This window comes from Grammomys surdaster, unplaced genomic scaffold (genome assembly GCF_004785775.1).
Source record: "Grammomys surdaster isolate TR1022 unplaced genomic scaffold, NIH_TR_1.0 64, whole genome shotgun sequence".
In the NCBI taxonomy this organism is placed as follows: Eukaryota; Metazoa; Chordata; class Mammalia; order Rodentia; family Muridae; genus Grammomys; species Grammomys surdaster.
This window is the reverse complement of record NW_021604566.1, coordinates 10,171,242-10,196,937: the sequence shown is the minus strand read 5'-3', so window position 1 is coordinate 10,196,937 and position 25,696 is coordinate 10,171,242. Positions and strand designations below refer to the sequence as shown.

Below are 25,696 nucleotides of genomic sequence, written 5' to 3'. Positions count from 1 at the left end.
GGGAAACAACACCCTTTATAATAACCACAAATAAAACAAAATATCTTGGGGTAATTCTAACCAAGTAAGTGAAAGACTTATATGACAAAAACTTCAAGAATTTGAACAAAGAAATTGGAAAAGACATCAGAAGATGGCAAGATCTCCTATGCTCATGGACTGGTAAGATTAACACAGTAAAAATGGCTGTCCTACAAAAAGCAACCTATAGATTCAATGAAATTCTCATCAAAATTCCAACAAAATTCTTCACAGACATTGAAAGGACAATATTCAATTTTATATAGAAAAACAAAAAACCCAGGATAGCTAAAACAATCCTGAACAATAAGAGAACTTCCTGAGGTCTTACCATCCCAGATTCCAAGCTGTACTCCAACTATAGTAATAAAAGCCCACATGGTATTGGCATAAAAACAAACATGTTGATCAATAGAATAGGATCAAAGACCCACACATAAAGCCATACATCTATGGGCACCTGAATTTTTTTTATAAAGGAGACAAAAATACACAATGAAAAAAAGAAAGCATCTTCAACAAATAGTGCTGGACTAACTGGTGCATGTAAAAAAAAATACAAATAGATCTAGAACTGCCATCCTGCACAACACTCAAGTCCAGTTAGATTAAAGACTTCAACATAAAATCAGAGACACTGAATCTGCTTTTGGGACTCTTCCTCCAACTGGGTTACCTTACTCAGCCTTAATGTAAGTGTTTGTACCTGGCTTTATTTTATCTTGTTGTGCCATGTTTGGTTCCTGTCCCTGGGAGGCCTGCTCTTCTCCGCTGGGCGATATGGGAGGGGTGTGGAATGATTCTGGGGGCGAGTGGAGAGTAGAGAGTGGGAACTGGGGGGTAGGGGAAGTTAAGGGATGTATTGTATGAGATAAGACTAAATAAAAATGTTAAAGAATCACGTTCAAATAAAAAATCCTACTACCAAAATAGAATTGCAAAGTCCTAAAGCACTTGTTTGGCTTAGGCTAACTACCTGGCTGTGTGGCTGAGCGTAAACATCTGCAGTCAGTACACAGAGGCTGAGACAGGAGGACCACAGACAGGGACCAGGAAAGCCCAGGCTATCAGGAAAACAAGAAGGATGCATGGGAAAAGAGAAGAAATTACTTAATGTTCCCATGGTAAATCATTAATGAAGCAGAATTAGTAAGCTTATAACTCCAAATAGAAGGATTAACAGATATTTATTAATGAGCATTTAAAATTTTTAAATGTTAGAAAAAGATCAATAATAAAATTAACAAATTCTTTTCTTTCTTAACTTATCTTCCATTAACAGACTTAGAAGAACTAAGCAACAAGATTGCTTAAATATTTTTCCTTATTACTTTTTGTTCTGTTTTTACTTCTTGTAGTACTGAGCACTGACATCAGAGCCTTATATATGCTAGTGAGCTACAACCCCAGTCCATTTGTTCCTTATATTAAAGTCTGTTTAGGGGTATTAGATTCCAGGTTTCTAGACAATACTTGACATTTCTCCACTTCTTTCAATTTACAGTGAAAAACAATTATGATCCTACTTCCACTGTTGTCTTTGAAAACAGCTAACTCATGTACACGTACACAAAGAACTAAATGAACTGTTCACCAACTGTTTACTCATTTACTCATTCAACAAATACTGAGTACTGTCCTGTCCTCAGAGGTGGTTCTTACTAGAAAAGAAAAAACAATAAAATATCTGACAGTGGTAAACACCGTGGAAAAGATAAAGAAGAAACATATGACCAAAATCAGGTGGAGATAATGAACAGGAATTCAGACCCAAGGCAGAGTATGAGTTAGAGACACAGATCTGAAAGCTGACAGCATGCTTAAGTCAACCACAGATACCAGCAACGGATACAGTCAGAAGACACCAAGTCTGAAAACAGAGTCCTACAAACTAAAAAGCTCTAGAAGATCAGAAAAAAAAAAAAAAGAGATCAAAATGAACTTAAAATGTGGCCAGTGAGCCAGGGATGGTGTTGTAAGCATGCAACTCTGCCTCAGGAAGATGAGGCAGGAGGACGTTGAGCCTGAAGCCAGCCAGGAACACAGCAAAACATCTCAACAACAACAAAAAAATTGAACATAAAAAAAAAACTAAAAATATATACACATGGCCCATGGCACAAAAGATAAAGCCGAAGGAAGAGCATTTTTCAACAAGGAGGTTAACACATCTCCCCTGTCCCACATACAGCTGACAGGTCTGGAACCCAGGCCTGATGACCAAAGCACTGTTTACCACAAGAGGTGCTGGTTGGCTTCCACTGGAAAATCCATGGGGGTGGCAGGAACAAAACTGACTAGGGAGGAACTAGAACCAGCTAGTATAGATCTCTCCTGCACAAATCTATACAGGACAGAGGTGATCACAGGAACTAAGGAAGACATACTGTCAGATTATTTTTAAGACAAAAAAACTAACAGCACACCTGTATGCTGATGGGAATAATCCACTAGAAGGAGAAATTGCTGACAGAGAAGAGGGGGAGGAACAAAGGGTAGAGAAAGTAAAGATGGAAGGATGGCCATAAACAGAAAAAAGAAAGAGGGAGGGGGAAACTAAGGCAGTTAGACTTTAACACTGTTACTTTTGAGAATCCCATAAAATACTGTGAACATAAACAGTCTGACAGTATGGGGAAAGCAACAATACCAACCAACCAGAGCCCCCAGGGTCCAAACCACCAGCCTGGGAGCACATAGGGAGGGACCCATGGCTCCAGCTCTATATGTAGAGGAGGATGGCCTTGTCGGGATAGGTGGGAGAGAAAGCCTTTGGTCCCATGAAGGCTGGATGCCCCTGTGCGGGGAAATTCGAGGGCAGAGAGGTGGGTAGGGGCACATCCTCATAGATCCAGGAGGAGGGGGGATGTGATAGGGGGTTTCTGGGTGGGTGGGTGGGGGAATGGGGAAAGGGGATAACATCTGAAATGTAAATAAAATATACAATAAAAATAAAAGAGCAGAACTGGTGGGAAAGAGCCAGGATCCATGGTGAGGCAGCTGGAACCAGAACAAAACTGCCTTCTCTGCTAACAGAAGAACAAGAGGTGGTGTGAGGACTGCCCAGAATGCCTCCAGAAAAGCTAGTAACAAACAAACCCAAGAGACTACAGCTTCACCTATTTGCCTAGCTTTATACAAGACAGAAAACACCCAAATATCCCAAATGCCACCTGCTTTATAGACTAACCACTTTCACAGAACCAACTGTTTTCATATTATATACAAAAGTCCATGATTTTCAAAATACCCAATGTAAAATGTGTTAGGGAAAACCATACACAACTGAAATGTTTTCCAAGAAATGAACAGAGCTCAAACATAGATGTACTAGATTTCCTTGTAATATATATATCAAGGAAATATATGTAAAATATATGTATATGTAGCTATAAATAAAAACTGCCTTTGCTTTTAAAAGCAAGTAAATACAGATAGTAATAATGCTACAGACCAACTTACAATTTCTTTTATAAATGGTGGATCTTAAAATTAAACATCATATTGGAAAAGATGTTATCAATATTTAACCCCTGAAATAAATACCTGCTCTGCTCATCCTAGTTCTACCAGCTCTGACTTACTGGGAAGAACACCTTATTTCATATGTAAGTGCCAGTGCTGGCATTGACAATCTCCTAAGAAGACACTTAACATTCCTGTAAGTGAGATCCTTCAATTACACAATGTTCAAATCTTATGCCCTCAAGGTCTTCTTATGAGGTACCACATCTGAAAGCTTTACAAAACACAACACATTACAAAATGGCTTGACTTAAATGTCTTCAGGCCATCTACCACCTCCCCCCAAAACAGAGCATAATGAACACCTGACAAATTAAGTCTGACAGTTTGAATAGCATGATCACCGCCTCTCTTTATAACCTTACCTTTGAATGAGCAGGCCCGCTTTCATTCAGAAGCTTATACTGGGGTTGGATGCTATGGAAACGGGCTAACTCATTTACCAGACACATTGGAGTTTTCTCTTTGGGATTTGCCATTTTATCGTGAAGAGAAGCTGCAAATAAAAAGGCTGTAAAGTTTTTGTCAAGAATGACTTTTAAAAGTGGAAGAAAAACTAGCTTTGACTTTTTAGACTAAAGTTAGATTATATATCTAAGTTATTTTTCTTATATCATGTAGTATCTTCCATCACGTGCAATAGATGAAGCAAATCTTGAACAATAAACAAAGATACCTTTTTCTTACCTTAGTTATTCTCTATATACATATAACACCACCACCATACTTAATTATAAAATAGCTTTTAATTTATAACTTTTCCTTTTCTCTCAAAAACTTTTGCCGTTATCATACATGTTTCTTAAGTCTTAGTACTTAAGGTAGGGTCTCATGTATCCCTGGATAGCCTCAAACTGTAATTTACTCTGTAGACAAGGATGCCCAGTGCTAGGACTATAGGTGTAAGTACCACATCCGGTCTCATGTGGGGACTGAACCCAGGGCTTCCTACATGGCAGGCAAACCCTCTACCAACTGAGCACTATCCCTAGCCCAATGTCTGTACACCTTTTCAAACAATCAATGCTTTTGCTTTGGCATAGAAAAGGTTCAAAACGTATGTATAAAGTCCTAAGGGTAAATATTAGGTGTGCAAAATATTTCAGGTAACACTAAGCAAATTAAACATTTTCTTCTAATTTTTTAGGAAAAATTTAAAAGCGAGAAGTAGAAAAATTATCAGTCTTTTTCTACTTTTATAGAAAAGTAGGATTTCAAGTTGTAGGCCAGACTAGGCTACATCACAAGATCTTGTCTCAAAACAACGAAAAAGAGGCAGAAAGAAGAAAAATTAAACGCTTCCATCAGTACCCAGCATTAAAGCTGTTGGCGTTCTCAACATTTGCTTTGAACATTGTTTTGTAGTTATGAATATTTTCTTTAAAAAGAAAAAGCAAACTGTGCTCCATTTTCATAAAGTTCCTTGACTCTTTTGTGAAGATTACCAAGATGAATTTAGAATGTACCCCTGTAGATACATATGTAGTCATAAGGAAGTAATCTTCATATATCTGGCTTTAATTCACATTTACAGCACTTTAACTTTAGTTTTCGCAGATATTGTCTCTGCAGTATGTTAGTATTTTAACTGACACTGACTTCTGTGTCACCTTTTAACTAATACAGAATGTCCACGGTGCTACTGCAGCAAATTTTATCCAGCCCTACACTGACACATTTAGGAGCTGAATTCTTCACTCTCTTACAACCCAAGTGTCTCTCAGAATGACTGTGCCACACAACCTTCCAATGGTTCAAACTTGAAAATGTAAAATACAGTCGTATATCTTAATTTCATTTACAATTTGATATTTACCTAATGATATCCCACTACTGTGTGGATTTTTTCTGCATTCCTAAGTTACTAGTAAATTTAACCATTTTATGTTACAGCTCACTGTGAAGGGTATCTGCTGGGTTTTATGGATTATTGTGTATGTTACTGCTATCAATGTTTTTCTATTAAGGTTTATGCTTTTTATGTCTTGAGAAATTCTTTCCTAGGTCATAAGGCTCATTAACCCTCTGTTGCTCTACAAAATGAAAGCCTGAGTTCTATCCTGCTGCTAGGGTGCATGCGCATGTAGACCTGGCTACTTGGAAGACTGAGGCAGAACTATCTCTTAAGCTGAGGACTTCTGAACCAGTCTGAGCAACACAGGGAAACCCTGTCACAGTAAAAAGTAATAAATATAAAAAGAAAAATGAAAGAGGAAGGAATCTAGTTAACTCATAAAACACTGTAAGATTAAGTTTTAAGTGCTTGCTATGGTTTACTACAGGAATTACTTCAGTTTTAGAATGCTTTCTAAATACTGGGGTAAATTATTTTATCCTATGTTTTCCTTTATCTCATTTATAGACACATTTAACTTTTTTTGGTTTTTATTTAATCTCCCATTAATCAAGGCCAAAAAAATTTCAGGATCTAAGCACAAAACATGTTAAGTGCATTAGTTTCTGCTAAAGCAGTAATAATGTATGGGGAATACATAAAAGCAAGAAAGCAACTTAGGAACTTCATGTACAAACTTACAGTATGGATTATTATACAAAACAAGACCTTCTTTTAAATTTTTAAAGCTCTTAACAGGAAAATAATATGGGATAATGCTTTGATCACCAACACTATGCTTAAGAAATGGTTTCATAAGAAAGCTACATAAATACTCAGTAAAGCACAAGCAACAAGATGAATTGAAAGAAACAGATGGAGAGTCAATACAGGTGATGGCTGATACAGCTAGTCTGATGAGTTTGCCATCCTAAGTGTCCTGCAAACTAAAACAAAACTAGTCATTATGATTCTGAAAGAGAATAAAAATAGATAAAAATCTTGGTATGTTTAGGAAAACCTACCTTCTATGTAATTCACTATGAATCATGCAAAGCACTTTATAAAACACATCTTCAATTCATCCCACTATAGAAAATTTGATGACCTGATGCTACAATCAATTTTAGTTCTCATTACCATGACTTGAACTATCCCAAGTACAAGAAACAGACCAGCTTACTGGATATATTTAAAATGCAGAAACAGGCAGATACAGTAACGCATGTCTGAAATCCCAACAATCAGGAGCCTGAAACTGGACCATGAGCTGAAGACCAACCTGCACAATATAGCAAGACCTTGTCTCAAAATAAATAAAATAAAATTTATGTCTCAACATAAATAAATAAAAGATAGATAGATAGATAGATAGATAGATAGATAGATAGATAGATGAAATCAAATGTTAAAAATAAGAAATCATTGATATGGTAAAATGTTGCCTAATCCAAAATAACATTTAAATTAAATGTGCAATTTTCATTCTATAATACTATGAACTCACAATAATAATGCAAAAAGTATTAAAAGCATACCTGTTATGTGAACATTTTATAGATAAAAATGTTTAGCTGTCTAATCTTTAAATATAATTTATATTTATGCAATCCTTGTCTGAAAATAAAACTTGATCTAAATCCTTTTCAGGAAGTACCAAGTAGTAAATTGTTGTATAAAACTTTACTTTCATTTATTTGAACTTTTCCTTCATAAAATTAATATGAATCCAATAAAACAGTTTATGACAAGTTTGGTGCAAGATCCTATGTGATAAAGTGTCATAACTAAAATCAAAATGCTTAAAGACGTCAGCTTTGAAAATAATTACAGTCATTGGTTTCTTTTACAACTTTAAACAGTGTTTGTTTGTTGTTTGTTTGTTCGTTTAGGACAAGGTCTTGGTACATAGCACAGGCTGGCCTGGAACTTGCTACTTACCCTAGATTGTTCCTAAATTTCTAACTCTCCCACTTCAGCCTCCAAGATGCTGAGATTACAGACATGAACCACCACCCTTCTCTTGTCCTTGTTAATCAGAATCCTTATCAGTTAATTAGGAACCTCACAGAGCTCAGAGTAAAAATAATAATTTTGAAACTATAACAAAAGTGTGATAAAGTAGCTACAAAAGGATCAAACAAAGCAGTCTATTAAAAAGTCAAGAATTATACCCTTGCTTTTGGAGGCTGTAATTCAGCAGTACAGCCTGCACAGCAGCCTTGAGTTCCTCTGGGTTTAATCCCCAGCAATGGGTTGAGAAAACAGACAGATAAACTTAGAAATAACTTAGCTGTGCACAGATAGCAACATATATGCAATAATATATAGGTTTACATTTTTAATAAAGTAAAGACATCGTCATTAAATAATGGGGAAAAGATTTATCTGGGGAGGAGGTAAGCAGGGAAAGACAGAGAGAGGAAGACTATATAACATAAGGATGTTAGTGAAAGGGGTGAGACATATATACATATATATATACATACATATGTGTGTGTGTATGTATATATATATATATGCCAGTGTTATATATACGACATGAGGATGCTAGTATTTGTATGACATGTATACACATACATACATACACACATACACACATACGTACATACATACATTCATACAACATAAGGATGTTAGTGAAAGGGGTGATATATATATATATATGCCAGTGTTATATATATGACATGAAGATGCTAGTGTTTGTATGACATGCATACACATACATACACACATACATAAAACATAAGGATGTTAGTGAAAGGGGTGTTATATATATAAGGATGCAAGTGTCACATATACAACACGAGGATGCTAGTGCTTGTATGACATGCATACACATACATACACATACATACATACAACATAAGGATGTTAGTGAAAGGGGTGTTATATATATATGGATGCCAGTGTCATATATACGACACGAGGATGCTAGTGTTAGTGTTTTATATGTATAACGTTAAGGATGTTAGTGAAAGGGATACAGGGATTCGTAATATTTTATGTTTCTTAAAGTTATATATAATATGTATAACATATACACATACAATTTAATTAAGGTTACACAACTTGGAGTGATAAAGTCTCACCAAAACCAAAGATCACCTAACAAAAACCTCAATGCTAAGCATGGAAACCTCTATTCAAGTTGTTGGTCAAAGGAGTGCAAGAGGCCCTCAGCACAATATAGGCTAGTTCTGTGACCCTCTGCTACCTCCCAGAAAAAGGTCAGACCCTATTGCTGAAAACAGCTGAGCGAGAACTTACAGACACCAGGCTGGCCTTGAACTCACAGAGATGTATCTACCTCTGCCTCCCAAGTGCTGTGACTCAAGTTGTGAACCACTATGTCCCACTGTACCGTATATATTTTAAAAGATATTACTAATATATTATGAAATGTGCTTCATGGGATTTGGGTAGCTAAAAGAGTCCTTTAAATTAAGTAAAGTTGCCGGCGGTGGTGGCACACTCCTTTAATCCCAGCACTTGGGAGGCAGAGGCAGGCGGATTTCTGAGTTCGAGGCCAGCCTGGTCTACAGAGTGAGTTCCAGGACAGCCAGGGCTACACAGAGAAACCCTGTCTCGAAAAGCCGAAAATAAATAAATAAATTAATTAAGTAAGTAAGTAAGTAAGTAAAGTTAACAGTACTAGATCTCACAATATAAGACAGCCATTGGAGAAGGCCACTGCAGTCACTCATACAAATGTGACTTTGAGAAAGTAGTAAAACCTTACTTCCCATACAGTAAAATACACTAAAAGGTCTTTCTCAGGAGATGGTTATACATAAGCTATAAGACACTATTAACAGTGATTAATGATCTATTACTAATAAATACAAATGATTTATAATTATTTATTAAAACTATTGATAATGGTTTTATGAAATTTTTACATCTTTCTAAATTCACACATTCTAAATCAAAATATTCTATCAGGACAGACTGATTTTACTGATACAAATACACTCTTTAGTGTCCTTTAATACTTCTTATATCTCTGATACTCATTACTCTTGTCCCCCATGGGTCACTGGAGCACCTTACATTTCTCTCCACTGAAAAATCCCCAACCATAATATAAACTTATACTTACTGGGATTCTCCTATCTACATATGAGAATATTCTACCTTAATTGATATGAAATTCGCTTGCATATAACTTGGATACAACTAGAATTAAACCCAAATTAAAATATTTATAAAATATCTGCATAGGGCTGGCAAGATGGCTCAGTGGTTAAGAGCACTGACTACTCTTCCAGAGGTCCTGAGTTTAATTCCCAGCAACCACATGATGGCTCACAATCATCTCTAATGGTATCCAATGCCCTCCTCTGATGTGTCTGAAGACAGTGTACTCATATACATAAATACATAAATAAATAAATAAATAAATAAATAAATAAATCTATATTTTAATATATATGTGTGTGCATAAAATATTACAAAAGTAACTATCTCAAAATTATAAATATACTCTGTATTTTTAGATATACTATATTTTCACAAATATCCTAAGCTTTCTGAGTCTTGACTATTCAAACTAAAAATATAGTGTTTTCAACATACAGGTAAAATCTGTCTCCAAAAGAGATATCTAGTAGGAGACACGAGTATACAATCAACAAGTACTATAAATTACAGTGTGGTGGCAATGTGGCAAGGCTGTTATAGAGAGTTCTGGCACACAGGGACATGGAAAGATAGGTTTGAAAGGATTGTAATAACGTCAGTTAAAGACAACAAGAGTTCATCAAGGTCAGAAGACAAAGACAGCTGAAGCTTTTCAAAGAGACATGAAAGACATACAACCACACATCTGTAATTCCAGCCCTTGGGAAGATGGGGCTGCAGAACTGCAAGTTCACGGCCAGACTCAGCTACACATTGAGACCCAGCCTCCAAAAAGAAAAGAGAAAAAGGCTGGAGGTATAGTCCACTTGCATGTGGTGTTGACACCGGTACATGGAACAAATCAAGCGAACCTTGAGCAGAATGAAGGATGAGGGGGCCTGGAGAGATGACCTGGTGGTTAAAAGCACTGGCTGGTATTTCAGAGGACCAGGGTTCAAATTCAGTCACAAAGGATCCGATGCCCTCTTCTGGCCTCCACTGGCATTGCATACATGCTGCACAGGCAAAACAGCCATATACATAAAAGGTTAAAAAAAATTGTTTAATTTTTTTATTTAATTTTTTTTTCTTATTCACTTTATATCCTGCTCACTGCCCCTCCCAGAATCCTTTCCTTACCCCTTACCCCTTACCCTTCTTCTCTGGGTGGGTGGGGGGGTCCCCCTGGGTCTCCCTTGAGCCTCTGCAAGGATAGGGGCTTCTGAGGCAAAACAAGGCAGCTCAGCTAGTAGAACATATTCCACAGCCAACAGCTTTTGAGATAGCTCCCACTCCAGTTGTTCAGGACCCACACGAAGGTCAAGCTACATATAAGCAGGGAAGCCTAGGTCCAGCTCATGTATGGCAGATTTGAAATAAAAAAGAGGTTTAACCAGAACCCACTACAGCAGACATTTCCTAAATCAGAACTCACAGTAGCAGATGCCCTACACAATATAAAACAGTCAGAGCTGTTGACAGTGAGGCAGCACACCTACTGCTGTTCCAGCAGCCATCTCCACAAAAGAATCATTTCCATCCATTCTTTCAGGAAGGACACAGGCCATCCTGGGTCTTTCCCAACTCCCCTCTTCCTATTCTCTGCTCTTGAAGGGAGTTTGCAAGGAAAAAACTTTCAAGGGCAAAAACAAAAACAAAATGTAAACAATATCAAAGATCAAAGGACTTTGCCTCTCCTAGCCTTCTAGCCATCTGTCCAGAGCTAATAAATCAAGTTTCACATTCCAAGTGAACCTTACACTTAAGGCTGTCCACACAGACCACTGTTGGCCTACTCAGGTTCTGAACTCCACTACATTTACTTTCTAAGATAAGCAGCAAGTTCATACCTTAAACATAAATTTCAAAATAATTAAAATGCAAAAGATAAAACTCACAAGACACTTTGACTACGTATTTGTTGTAAAACTGTAACACAGAACACTTTTCTAGATTAAAAAAACACACTTAGAAGCCAAAGCAAAAATGCTCTCTCTAAATAAATAAGTCTAAGTTTTTAAATACATGTATACTGTTGACTCATTAACATTAAATCAGAGCCAAGAGAGTGCTGTGATCCTGCTGAACCAGAGCTTACCCACTAGGCATTTTTTCCAGAAGGCACATCAGAGCCTTTGTTAACTAGGAACACTCACAGCCTTCAGTACTTTACTCGGCACTGTCTTAAGACAAGCACGGTAGTGCAGCCAGTGTGACAATTAAACCTATGAGAAAACCACTTACTGGCAATGCAGAAGGTAGAGGAAGGCAGTGTAGGGCTTGTTCCACCTCAGGTGAGGATGTGTACAGTAAAGGACTCAATTTCCAAAAGTCTACAAGTACGCATAAAGGTAACATTGCCTTGGGGATCACAAATAATTTTAGTGACTAGGAAAATTTCCCAGAAAATCAACTCACAAGATAAATAGTGAAGAACAAGTTTCTCCATTTATACATTTGCTCTTTCATTTCTCTCAGCAGTAACTTATAGTTCTCAGTTTTCTTTGACATTTTCTTAGGTTCAAATATCAATATAAAAGTATGGGGGGGGTTAGTTTGGGTTTTATGAATTGACTAGGCTGACCTCAAACTTGAACTAATCTTCCTGTCTCTGCCTCACAGGTTCAAGGACTGCAGGTATGCACCACCAAATCTGGCTATTTCATATTTTTATGATCCTGAAAACATTCCTTGTATTTCATTTTAGAAGCCCCATTAGTTACTTTAGAAATGATTGGCCTTTTATTGCTCCTATATTCTTCGAGCCAGATATGCTCACTCAGGAGACAATTTGGTCAATTATGAATAAAGGCAAGTGTGTTCCTTCTTTCCCAGTCTGAGCGCCTTTTCGTGCTTACCTGTACTGGCCAGAACCATCATGCAAATAAAATTCTACATAAAACTAGTGAAAATTATCTCTGTCTTGTTCATGATTTCTTTTCAAAGAGCTCAACTTTTCACAAGTAAACACAACTTAAGCTAGTAATGTTTTTCTTCTTCCTTTCTCAATCTTAGTTTTGAGATTTTGGTATAATTATAGCATTTTCCCTTCCCTTTCCTACCCCTAAACCATTCGCTATACCGTTCCTGCTCTCCTTCACACCATGGCCTCTTCTGTCACTAATTACTTTTGCATGTATATATGTATGTATATATACACATGCATGTGTATATCCATGTATGTGCATATATATTCATAACTATAACCTTCACTGTCATGTTAAGGAAGTTGACTTCCAATTCCTAGTTTACTGAAGACTATTATTGAAAACAGATGAATTTGTTCGTACAGTTTAAATTTGAGTTTAATAATTAAGTTGTAATGAATTATCAACTTGCTTACTTCTCATAAAACAAAAAAGAAAAATATTCCTAACTTAAAACCAAGTTAAATAAAATTATATATTGCTACTCTCTTGTTTAAAAATATACATAAATCCTCGTATCTCTTTTACTATGGCCTGAGATACTTTTTAATTCTATACCTCGAAGCCAAAGATAAAGCTTCTTCTACCAGAAAAGATGTACTTCTGGCATGGAAAGATCTTTATTTCAGAGTAAAAAGCAAAGATCTCATACTTCAGCAAGGGGTCTTGCTCTCAGGGGTAATCAGCAGCTTTGCTGCCGAAGGCTAAGCAGACACCAGTACCCAACAGCTGGCATGAACAGCTTCAGTGTAACTTTATCGAGTCTCCCATAGATAGGCCTGATGGTACACAACTATGGCTCAATACTCAGCAAGGTAGCTGTAGCAAGTTCGCTGTAGCAAGTTCAAAGCCAGCCTGGTCTACACAGTGAGTTCCAGGCCAGACAGTTGTACACAGTAAGACCCTGTCTCAACAAAGACAAAGTACATCACATTTAGTTTCTCTTGCTGATCCTAGTAAAAGAATTAAATTAACCACATTCCATTTACAATTTACAATGTAAAACTGCATCCCAAACTCATGTTTAAGATTCTGAGTTAAGTTGTCCATAGAAGCATATACCTTTAATCCAAGCAATTAAAAGAAGAGGCAAACAAATAAGCAGGTGGATCTGAGTTTGGGACTAGCCTGGACTCCACAGTGAGCTGTACAACAGGAGCCTAAGCTACAGAGAGAGACCCTGTCTCAAATAAAAATTGAAAAATAAATGATACTAAGTTAACCAGTGTATGTACACATTATTATAACCTGTACTTGGATAGACAAAGGATGAAACATTAAATCTTGGCTAATGATTCTTATCAAGAAATCAAGTGAAATCATATTTTTACCCTCAAACAGAATGCCTCACTTTATTTATGTTTACTGATTATACACAGGAAATTAGTCAAAAGGTGAAAACAATGAAATATCTATCAGTGGATAGACAAACAATACACACACACAAAGGAGTTTCTCCTATTCACACAAAGGAGTTTTCAAAAGGAAGATACTAAGACAAATTTTAAAAACCTTGTACTAAATTAAGCCACTAACAAAAGAACAAATATACACAATTATATTTCTTTTTTTATAATTTTTTTTTTCAAATCGTAATTTTTACACATTCACACAGGGATTATAAACACAAAAGGGCAGGACGTGGGGAAGGGGATGACACTGGAGTATGAGTGTTCAGGGGGAATACAGATATATTTCAGAACAGGGTATCATCTGGGTGAAGGTTCAGGGGACAGGTCACTATGACTCTGCCTATGACTCACTTGTCCTTATCTAAGTTGGTTTTATCCACCAAGGCTACCTATTTACAAGGTCTATGACTACTCAGGCTGGTAAATTTCCACAAAAGCTGCCTGTTTACGATAGCTTATAGCCATCTGTTTCAATGTTTTTCCTCTGCGACCCAAGACTTGGTGTTAGTATACATCTATGACAGGCCTATTGCTGATTTTAGGCCTACGGCTGATTTTAGGCCTTCAGTGCATAAGCAGGGCTGCCCCTGACATCTCCTCCCTTCTCTTAAGTACAGAAGGGCTGTGGCGATTCTAATCTTTCGAAGGCAGGGATAGAGGTCTGACTCCCAGTCACAGTTATATTTCTATGAAGGTAAGAGTAGTCAAATGCAGAGTCAGAGGGCACAACAATGATGTCAGAAGCTCAGAGCAATGGAAGAAGTTACCGTTTAACTACATTGCCAGTTTGGGAAAACTACAAAGCTACAAGATGAACGACAGCAACAGGCATGGAAAATGTGCGTGTGACCAGTGCCACAGGACTGTACACATCACCATAATCTATTTCATCAGGTAAATTCCAATTCAAGAATTAAAAAACAAACAAACAAACACAACTAAAACTCCCTTCTTTTTAAAACGCATTTTCAGTTAGAACAGAATGCTGAGGCAACAGGTGTCTTCTTCATCTAAAGATGCTGTTCTGCTCTTCTGGCTGGAATTTCCACACACGCCTCATAACCACTTGTATCTTTAATTTATTCAGGGCTGAAGACGGAGCTTAGGAGTACAGGGTTTGCCCAGTACTACAGGTGCATCCATTTGTCTTGGACGGTATTGAAGATTTCCAGTTAGGATCTCTGGTTTCCAGCCATTAATTACAGTGGTTTCTCTAAGGTCTCTTCCAGTTTTGGTCCACTGGCTTCGCTCTTGGAACTGGCCACACGTTTACTGCAAAGTGTACGCCCACAGTATAATGTCCTTCCCTCTCCTGAGCCCCATTATTGCCTGACTTTCCATCCTGTGCTTCCTTCTGAACAAGCAGAATTTGTACAGATTAAAGGCCACTCCTTCCTTCTCGGGTCTTACCTGCTGTCAATTCTCGTTAGTATTTTAACCTCAAGTACTGCACTCTGTTTCTAAGAGCTCCATCTGTGTACATTTTACATGTTCCTCCTATTTCCACATCATTTCCCTCTCCTGTCTAAAAGACTTAGAGCACACTGATAGCAGCTCTTTTATACCTTTGTCTACAAAATCAGTCTTTCTAGTCTGTGCTTTTTTAGTCTTGGCTATGAATTGTATTCTTTTTTAAGTGAAAGTAACACAAGATCAAATTAATCTATTAGGAGCAAGCAATACACTGACTTTAAAATTCACAGCACTTTACAACCACTACCAGATCCAATTACAGAACATTTTTTTCTCTCCAAAAGGGAACTTCGTGCCTGTTAGGCAGTTCCTCTAGACCAGCAGTTCTGAACCTGTGGGTTGCAACACCTACAGGGATCACATATCAGATAGTTACATTATGATTCATAACAGTGGTAAAACTACAGTTATGAAGTAGCAACAAAATAATTTTATGATTGGAGGTCACCATAACATGAGGAACTGTATTTAACAGGTCATAGTGTGAGGAAGGTGAGAACCACTGGCGGACCCTGGCAACCACGGATCCTTATTCCGCCTCTCTGAATTACCTGTCCTAGATATTTCATATGAATAGAATCATAGCATATGTGACTCTGTGTGCTTGATTCTTTAACATATTTTTAAGACTCATATACAGTATGACATGTATCAATACATTTTTATGTCTAGGTTCTGCATCCTGAAGTATAAATATCAAAATTTGCTTATCCATCCATCCATCCATGAATGGATACGTTGGTCTGTTTCTCATCTTTCTATTGAAAACTACTATGAAGGTATATATATATAAATATATATATGCTGGTTTTTAACCCCCTGGGATATGTTTTAGATAAAAATCACCGGATCATGACAATTCCTTGCTTAAGTCTGAGGAACGCTCCAACCTTTCCACAGAAGATTCATCACTTAAAACTCCTACTAGAAGTATAATGAAGTGCAAATTTTTCCATCCCTGGCAAAGACGTGTTGATCTTTTGACTCTGGCTATCATCCTAGCACACGAGTAGTATTTCATGGGCCTTTTGATTTGTTTGGTCATGTATACTGTCAAGTATTTTTTCCCAAGGGCATCTTGGTACCTTATATATCTTTCTTTATAGTGCTATTTACACACACACACACACACACACACACACACACTTTTCACTTGTTGAGTTATAGATTGTAGTTGGGGGTGAGGGTTGGGGAGAGGACTTTAAACACAAGTGCTTGCTATGTGGCTCAGATTGGCCTTCAACTATACTCTACGGAAACACTCACATCACCATGCTGAGTAGCAAGAATGACAGGCAGGCACTATCACAACCCAGTTCTTAAATCTAGAACACAACCAAGTTTTGTGAAGTGCGTAAGTAAGGAACTAACTCCACTGTTTTATATGTTCACCTTCAAATGTCCCAGAATAACCTGAAGATATTTGTTCCCCACTGAAGTCTTGTTATTCTTGTCAAAAGAATAAAAAACAATGACTGCATACTGGTTTATTTCTATATTGCCAATTTCATTCTTTTGGTCCATAAACCATCTTTATTGCCAATATCATCCTGTTTGGATTTGTAGTAAAATTTTATGTGGGAAACAAGAGTTCCCCACTTTGCTCCCTTTCGATGCTGCTTGGGTTTGGGCCTGTTCTTACATGTGTCTGAGGATGGCTGAGAGATTGTGCTGAGTCAGGAAGCTGCACAAGATGGTGTCATCACTGTAGTCATGTTAGCATCCTAGTCACAGATGCAGTATTCTTCTACCTACCTAGGTCTTAATTTATTTCAACAATGTTTTGTGGTTTTCAGTATATAAGACCTTCATAAGCAAGTCTACTCCTTTATAAGCATTATTAAAAATGGATTTTTAAAAACATTTATTTAGTGTTGAGGGAAAGCATATACCCCTGCAAATGTGTAAAAACTTAAAGGAGTCTTGTTTCTTTCCACCATGTGAGTGCTAGGGATTGAACTCTCGTCCCCAGGCTTAGCAACGTACACCTTTACCAGCTAAGCCATCTCACCATCTCATAAACAAATTTTTAATTGAGATTGTTCATTTCTAGCATATAGAAACAATTATTTTTGTATGTTTTATGTACATAAATGCATGTTCAATTTGGTTACTGACTTTGAGTTCTGTGTGCATGGATTCATTAACATTTTCTAAACAGAGAATCACAGTCATCTGCAAATGGTTTTATTTCTTCCAAGTGCACCAGTATTTCTTTTTCTTGTCTAACTGTTTCTGCTATAATTTCTACTACAGTTGAGTGTTAAAAGAGGTGCCCCCTTGTCTTCTTGTTCCTGGTAAGATAAAGAGCTGTAGTCTTTCACTATGGAGTTTGTGGTGGTTTGAATAAGAACGGCTCATATATTCGAATGCAATATACAGTATTTATAAGTATTATTATAAAGTGGCACTGCTTGAGAAGTATTAGGTGTGGCCTTGTTAGAGGTAAGTATCACAGGGGCTGGGAGGAAGGGGAGAAGGGCTTTGAGTTTCAAATCCCAAGCCAGATTCAGTGGCTCTCTTTCCCTGCCTGAGGATCCAGATACAGAACTCTCAGCTGCTTCTCTAACACCATGTCTGCCTGCAGGCTGTCATACTGTTGTGCTGCCTGCTAAGATGACCATGCACTAAACCTGTGCTGTGAAACTTAAGTCAGCCCCAGTGAAATGCTTTCCTTTATGAGAACTGCTATGGTCATGGAGTCTCTTCACAGCAATACAATAGTGAATGATCCAGAAGTGGATGTTAGCTTTGGGTTTTCATAAATGCTGAATGAATGTTGAGGAAATATATCGTTTCTTTGTGATCTTCCTTTTAAATACAGGTGTTCACTGCTAAACTACCCTCTAATCACCACTCTCACTATTAATAAGTCACTGTCCTAGTTTCACTTCTGGTGCTGTTATAGAATATTCTAACAAAAAAATAAAATAAAATAAAATAAAATAAAATAAAATAAAATAAAATAAAATAAACAACTCCGGGGAGAGGAAGGATTTCTTTTGGCCCACACTTCCAGCACATGGTGGAATACACAGGAAGTCAGGGTTGGAGGCCCACAGCTGGTCACATCACATCCACTGTCAAGCAGAAGTAAACGGATACACGCGTGCTCCTGTTCAAGTCATCCCTCCCACTCTCATTCCATCCCGAGCCACCCACCATGAGGCTGAGTCCTCACAGTGACTAGTGTAAGGAGCAATAATATTTAAGGGGGAAAGGAGTTCCTGGAGCTTCGGACATGGAAAACGAGAGTCTTGAAGCCAATCTTGGTCCCAAGTGGCTCATTGCTCCACCTTAATAATCCACCTGAAGCCCTGCCCTCTACTCTCCTTCTACAGACTGTGTTTTCCCACAGTCTGGCAGCAATAGCAATATTAGTAGTAAAATTAATGGTGATAATAGTAGTAACAGGGCCAGTGCCAAGCAATATGGTCCAACATAGCAGTTCCTCACCGCAAACCTGTGAGACAAGCAAGGCATCCTGTAAACTCCAGGCCCGACATGTAATAACTATCGTCAGAACAACACTTGGCTCCCTCTTGCCCTAAAGGGTTCCAGTGCTCATCTGCACTCAAGTTCTGCTGTGCACTGCCTGTTCTCTGCTCTGCTCTAGGCCTTTCGCCTCCTCTTCACTTCCGTATCCAACACACGCTCCCAAGCTTGGATCCTTGTAAACTCTCTGCCACAGTGCCGCCACTGTCTATCATAGACTTCTGTAACCCCTAAGATACCCTAGCCTATCAAGCTTCCCTCAAGCACCTAAACAGACACACACACACACACACACACACACACACACACACACACACACACACCAGCCCTGATTCAGCCACTCATTTAACACTATCCAGTGCAAGCACCTTATTCACTTGCACTGCTAAGGCTTAATGCTAAATTAAGTTTCTTTCCCTATGAAGTTAGAATCAGGAAGAAAGGTCATAAATATGCAACTGCCTGCTTCTCTGATGTACCCTGCAAGCTAGTGAACCCCTGTAAGTCACCTGAACAATTGACTTTAGAATGATTATAATTCAAGGACTCACAGATAAAGGGGAGAGGATGCAATAGACACAAGGAAGCAACTCACAAATGGCAACAACACAACAAGAAAAAGTGAGTAGGAGAAACTCACAATACAAACTGGGAGATACCAAATACAAAATGGAAACACAAAATGGGAGAAACCACTTCTGTGAGACAGACTGACAGAAGGAGACATCAGACAAGGAAGGAACAGGCATCCCCTATTTTATTATTAAATGTAACTGGGGATTTCCATACTTACACACCAAATCTCTCTGATAACCTCTGACGAGCATCTAACTTTTAATAAGTTATCATAACTAGAAAAACAGACATGTAAAAACTTACTATGGCACTAACTAGAACATAAATCTGCCCAACAATTGGGCTCGATTATGTTTTAGGACTTCTAAACTGAAGACAGTAAAATCACTCCAGAACTTTATATGTAGTTTAATGTCAGTTTGTAAAAACAATATATTCACAAAGAAATATATACCTTCACAGAAAAAATGCTCAAATGTATACCCCAAAAAATGCTAGCAGTGATTATCTCTGTGACAGAATGTGGAACTTTCTACGGCTTTTCCCCCCTTATCCATACCATCCATTTTTCTATAGTATAAGTTACACATATACAGCAGCACAATATTTTTATTATTTGGGAATATCATATAATGCACCCTGATCACACTCACTTCCTAGTCCTCCCACTCGTGTGTCCTACCCCCTAAAAGATCCACCAAGCTCAATTAGTATTGCCCATACACTCACTGAAGTATAGTTGAACTCTGAGTGGCCAGGCCCTTAGAGAGAACTGAGTCATGTGCCATGGCCCCAACCACCCTCCCACGAAGCTATCAACTGTGAAGAGCTACACTTCCACATCTTTATATTGCATTTTTAAAGGACTCTCTTCAATAACTTCCTGTCTGGACTATTTCTTTTTGAGTGTAAGGGGATAAGGGATGTCACAGAAGCCTTCAATGTCTCTCATTTTCAGGTATGAATCTGTAGTCATAAATACCACTACAAAAGCAGCTTCCCTGCCCATAGCAGTGGGTGGCAGCATGGAACAAGGACTTTCTCATGGGTTCCAGCAGCAGCAAAGATCATGGTCTCCCATCAGCAGCCCATAGCAGGGACAGCAACATGTTTCCTGTCTGGAGTGCGGATCATGTATATCAACATGGCTTCCAGTGGTGGCATGGACAGACTTAAAACACGGCTTCTGATGGCAGCACGGATTACTGACATCAACATGGTTCCAACATGGTTTCCGTAGGCAGCAAGGATCACAGACAATATCACAGCCTCCAGTGACAGCACAGATCACCAGCAGCAGCATGGGCTACAGTAGTACCTCAAGGAGACTCAATCCAGAAAATGAACCACTCTGATATCCTGCTCAGAGTTAGGCTTATCTTGCAGCTGGGCAGCCTGTCCAGGGCCAGGACCTTCGAGAGCTCCACCATGTTTCCAGCCTTCAGTCAGCACTTGGTGCTCTTCTCCCCACAGCAGGGAGAGCAGCTGTGGCTCCAAGTGGCATGCCAGGCTTGCAGGCGATGGGGGACAGGGGCGAGATAGCAGTCCAAGGACCTGTTTCCACAGCCACTGCTGTGTCCAGGCCTACCACTTAGTTCCAGTGTCTTTCCCATCTAATGCTCATTCACTTACTAAAGAGGCATTTGCATCTGCTGTGTATCATAGGGGATATTATTTTGCCCAAATACCTTTACATGCAAATATTTACTGCAACAAGTCACCGATCTGGTTCCAGGTTTCTGAAGCACCATAAATACTCCAGGCAGCTGCACACCTTCTTCCCCTCATTAACACCCCACTCCTGGCTTGTACCCCATCCCCACAAGCAGGGACGGCAGCAGGAACCCACGCTACCCGCTGCATGCTGGCCTAGCAGGCAGCAGTAAGGAGAGGCAGCTCCGGCCTCTACAGTCCATCACCTTTGTTCTAAATCTATGAAAACACTCTTTAAAAGCATTTTCCTGTAAGACCTGCCTTTTTTTTTTTTTTGGTATAACATATTTTTTGTTTCAAGAGAGGGTTTACAAAGTATCCCTTATTTCACAATAACAGTGTTAGATTTAATATCAAATAATTATAATGACATGGTGTAATGCAGTTATTCATAAATGCTCAATTTTAATCAATTTTAGTGGTGGATACAAGAGAATCTGTTAGGACAAGAAAAAGTTGCAGTTATTTGAAAGTAATTAAGGGAGAAAATTCTCCCAGATAAACACTTAGAACTAACCCTAGAGAGAGCATTAAAATCAATATAGTAAACTGTTTGTTACTTCATGAGGGTCAGCTTAAGTTTCTTTTTTTATCATTTTTACCTTATCTTGCAAATCCTCCCTCTCATGAAAAAGCAATGGCCATGAAAATAATAAAAAATAAAAGTCACTCCTAAGTTTAGTAATTCAATCTAAGGATGACTAATGAGAAAGTCTTTACATCTCCTACTATTCTCAATTATGGCAACTATTCCTCTCTGATTTGAACACTTTGAGGGATGAAACTTAGTCAATAATAATAAGAAATCCCTAATTGATCCTAGGAACAGTGTCTTTAATAGCTGATTTCATCTATCTCCGATCAATAATTAAATTTTCTAGGCAAATCCCAAGGGACTGAATACAATTCCTAATTTAGTGATATAAAAAGTAGCAAGTGAGTGATCTTCATTAGTATTGATCCGTCACTAACTTTCAATGCATATGGCTGAACATAAAGATGAGTAGTCATTTTCAGCTATCTATACAACAATACAAAATGTCTTGTTCCAAATATACCCAGTGTGGCAACAAAGAGCTGCTGGAAACCACGGAATGGCAGCTTTGCACCTACATTCGTCCTAAGACAATTCTTACCCATCACCTGCTGCTTCCAACGTGACTAAGCACAGTGCATGCTGAAAGCTCTGTAAGTCTCCACAGGAATGTCTGTGTGTGTGTGTGTGTGTGTGTGTGTGTGTGTCCAGAACAACACAAGTGTCACATGAATGACACTTGTGTAATGGGAGATTATAAAATACCTGAATGAACAATACAATCATGTAGATGTTTGCTAAAGTAATAACACTACTATTCATTCTCTCGTGTAATGAATATAGTTTTTAGAAAAGAAACTATTTAAATCTAAAACTAGAAGAAACAAGCCAAACCATGATCTTCGTGCAGAAGACAAATGTCACACAAATCAGTCATCCCTCAGTATCCCTTACATACCAAAGCCTGCAGATGCTCAAGCCCCCTAAATGCATATGCTGAGCATATGCCCAGGTTTAATTATCCTGAATACTTTAAATCATCTGCAAGTTACTTATGGTATCTAGCATGATGCTGATGCTATGTATTGTTTAGGAAATAGGTCTAACAGAAGGAATTTGGTTTTTAATATTTTTAACCTGTGGCTGATTGAGATTACAGACGTATTACCACAGATTTATCCACAGATGCAGAAGTAAGACTGTATTTTCAATCTGACAATAGCTGAAAATACCATAGAAAAATAAGTTAAAGTGTAGAATATTATGAGATACGCTTGATTTGGGATCAGGTGAATCCAAATAAGGGAGAGGTAGACAATACAGTCCATGATAGCCTATGCGGGTAAGGTCCTCAAGCTGCAATGACCTTGCGCAATCCAGATTTGAGGTACTCAGATTCTTTCTCAAGTGCATATAAAGTTTATGATGATACCTAAATTAGAGATAAATCTGACAACTACAGTATGACTCTACCTCAGAGATACCTAAACAGATAAGCCTGGAAGTCACTGGGTATAGTATTCAGGGTACAGGACCAGAGGTCTTAAGGTGGGTGAACTTGAGTATGGGGGGAACATTGGGACTGCTTTCTTAAATCACAGAAAATAATAATCACTTCTACTTCGACTTACAAACAAAAGAAGCTAGAAAATATTTTGTAATATTGGAGCTACAATATTTGTTCAATCTTTGTTCAAGAAAGGTAAAATTTAATGTATATAGTTCTTGGAGGAATGCCAAGCCCTAAGGAAAACTGCTTCCTTCAGTGAGTCTACAGTATTATACATTATAGTTTGTTTAGAAGTAAACATCCTTCTTGCCTGTTTAAACGTCCTGGAAAAAGAATGCTTTCTATTAAATACACCTATACAACCTCTTCACAAGATGTATCACGAAAAACGCTTTAAGTCTACAGAACTGCCAGCTAGTGATGCTACTTCCTGATCATGGTTGTTTTGGACATATAAACACATCCTGGAAGGACGTAACATCAGGGACAGGTCGACCTTTGTTCTGCACATTCAGGAGTTATCAACTGTCAGGACGACCATCGTTTTCCTCCAACAGCCTCTCTTTCCAGGCTCCAGTGTTTATACAGTATGCATTCTCCATAAGGTAGCAGTCAGGTTATGGTTACAGAATAGCTGAGATACAATGTTCCACAGTTTATGGCGAAGTGCCATGTAAACAAGACACGCCTTAATCAGACTCACCTGATTTATCTGAAGCATGTTAAGACAATATTGATCAAACTTCTGTATCCCTCACGGCTCCAAAAAACTAGAAAATGAAAACAAAGAAATAAAAGTTCAACTTACCAGTTTACAACTACTGGATATTCTTAAACACATGCTATTTACCAAAACCAGTAATAAAATAGAATCATTTAGACTATTACAGAACTTGTATCATGATAAATGTCCTATATTTCTGCAGTCCAATCCAACAGCCATGTATGTGAGTCAGTACATAAAATGTGGCTAGTGCAACCAAGAAAGCCAATGTTTCGTTTTCCTGAATGCTAATCTTAACTTCAGTAAACAGCCATGACTAGTGGCTGCCATAACAAACACTGCTGGTTGCAACTGTTAAACCTTGAGCACCATCTTGCTCTGGAGTTCTTAGACAACCCAAGCAAAAGGGAAGCTATTTGCAATGGCAGACGTTTCAGATCAACATTTTAAACAGTCGGGTGTTGAACACTGAACCCACCCCCTCAAGGAAGATGCAACTCATAGAAGTACTCTCTTTGATGTTATAAAAATACTATGTACAATTACCTAGATGGGTATTTGCTTTTACTATTATCAATATAAAAATAGTATGTACATAATGTTTGCTTTTTAAAAAAATAATCACTGGCAAAGAGAGAGGTAGCTCGGCAATTAAAAGCACATTCTGCTCTTATGGGAGACTGGAGTTCCATTACCAGGACCCACGTGGGGCAGCTCACAAACACTTGTAACACCAGCTCCAGGGGAAATCAACCCCTTTGGCCTCCAATGGCACCTACACTGTGTGCACATATCCACACACATAATTAAAAAATAGTATTTTAGACCTCTATTAATGATATACTCACCCTGTAACTAAATTTGGATTTACTTTCATTTAGGGCCTAACACATTGGTTCTGATTCGTTTCATGTAGTAAATTTCTTCTATATTTAAGTTTTAAATAGATGACAAAGGAAGAAAGGAAAACACAAATTTATATATAAATAAAGCATGGATTGTCATAATAGAAAAATTCACATAAAATATAATGTACCAGTACCTACCATTATAAAAATTACCAAACAAAACAGCAAAGAAGTTAAATGCCATCACTTAGGCAGAAATACTTGTTGTAAAATTGTAAAACTGACCTCCCCTCAGAAGCAGAGGTACATATGCTCAGACATACATACACACTGGTCTATCACTTTCTCAGGATGCAAACCAGAGTCTGTCCAAAGTTACTATGTAGCTGGAGACAGAACTCAGTGGGTAAAGGTGCCTGCTGCATAACCATGGTGCCCTGAGTTCAGACACTCAACAGCCAGAAAGAAAGGTAGGTACAGCCGTAAGAACCTGTAAACCCAGTGCTTGAGGGAAGGATGCAGAGCCAGGAAGATGACTTCTGTTCTCACAGTCAGCCTAGCCAAAAATGTACCCTGAAAATTCAGTGAAAGACTCTGTCTCAAAAGGGATAAGACAGAGTAATACAGCAGGCTACTTAACATCATTCTTCTGCCACCACATACAAGCATGGGCATGAACACTTACATGTATACACACACACACATATGCACATACACATGTGTGCATACACACAATTACTTGGAAATTTTAAAGACTTCTCACTAGTGTTCTCAGCACCTGTATATATTTCTTTTCTAAATGTTTCTCAAACTTTCTAAGGGAATGGTATGTCACAGAGGACCTGGCTACTGGTGACTTTTAGTTTCAGTCCAATAACCATTTGAGCCTTTGCCAAATTATTGTGCCTTGGAGCCCCCTCCCCTCCTTTAATCTTTAAAAAGTAAACTGTTAGGCAGCATCTAACAAATATGAAATTCTGA

At 38.1% G+C, this 25,696-nt stretch overlaps 1 protein-coding gene across 5 annotated transcripts in view; it reads right to left on the bottom strand.

The window, feature by feature from the left end:
• Stau2 (staufen double-stranded RNA binding protein 2) overlaps positions 1-23,918 on the bottom strand; it is a 254,960-nt gene extending 231,042 nt beyond the window's left edge. For 2 of the 5 annotated variants that reach the window (XM_028769073.1, XM_028769077.1), the window contains exons 1-2: positions 23,847-23,915; positions 3,912-4,042 (exon numbers count right to left, since the gene is read on the bottom strand). In XM_028769073.1, coding sequence (XP_028624906.1) covers positions 3,912-4,025 — 114 coding nt within the window. In that variant the 5' untranslated portion in view covers positions 4,026-4,042; positions 23,847-23,915. Of the gene's footprint in view, positions 1-3,911; positions 4,043-10,374; positions 10,397-23,846 lie in introns of those variants that run through there. The other 3 variants (XM_028769084.1, XM_028769096.1, XM_028769089.1) reach the window with 2 other exon arrangements.
• Positions 23,919-25,696: the final 1,778 nt, after the last annotated feature.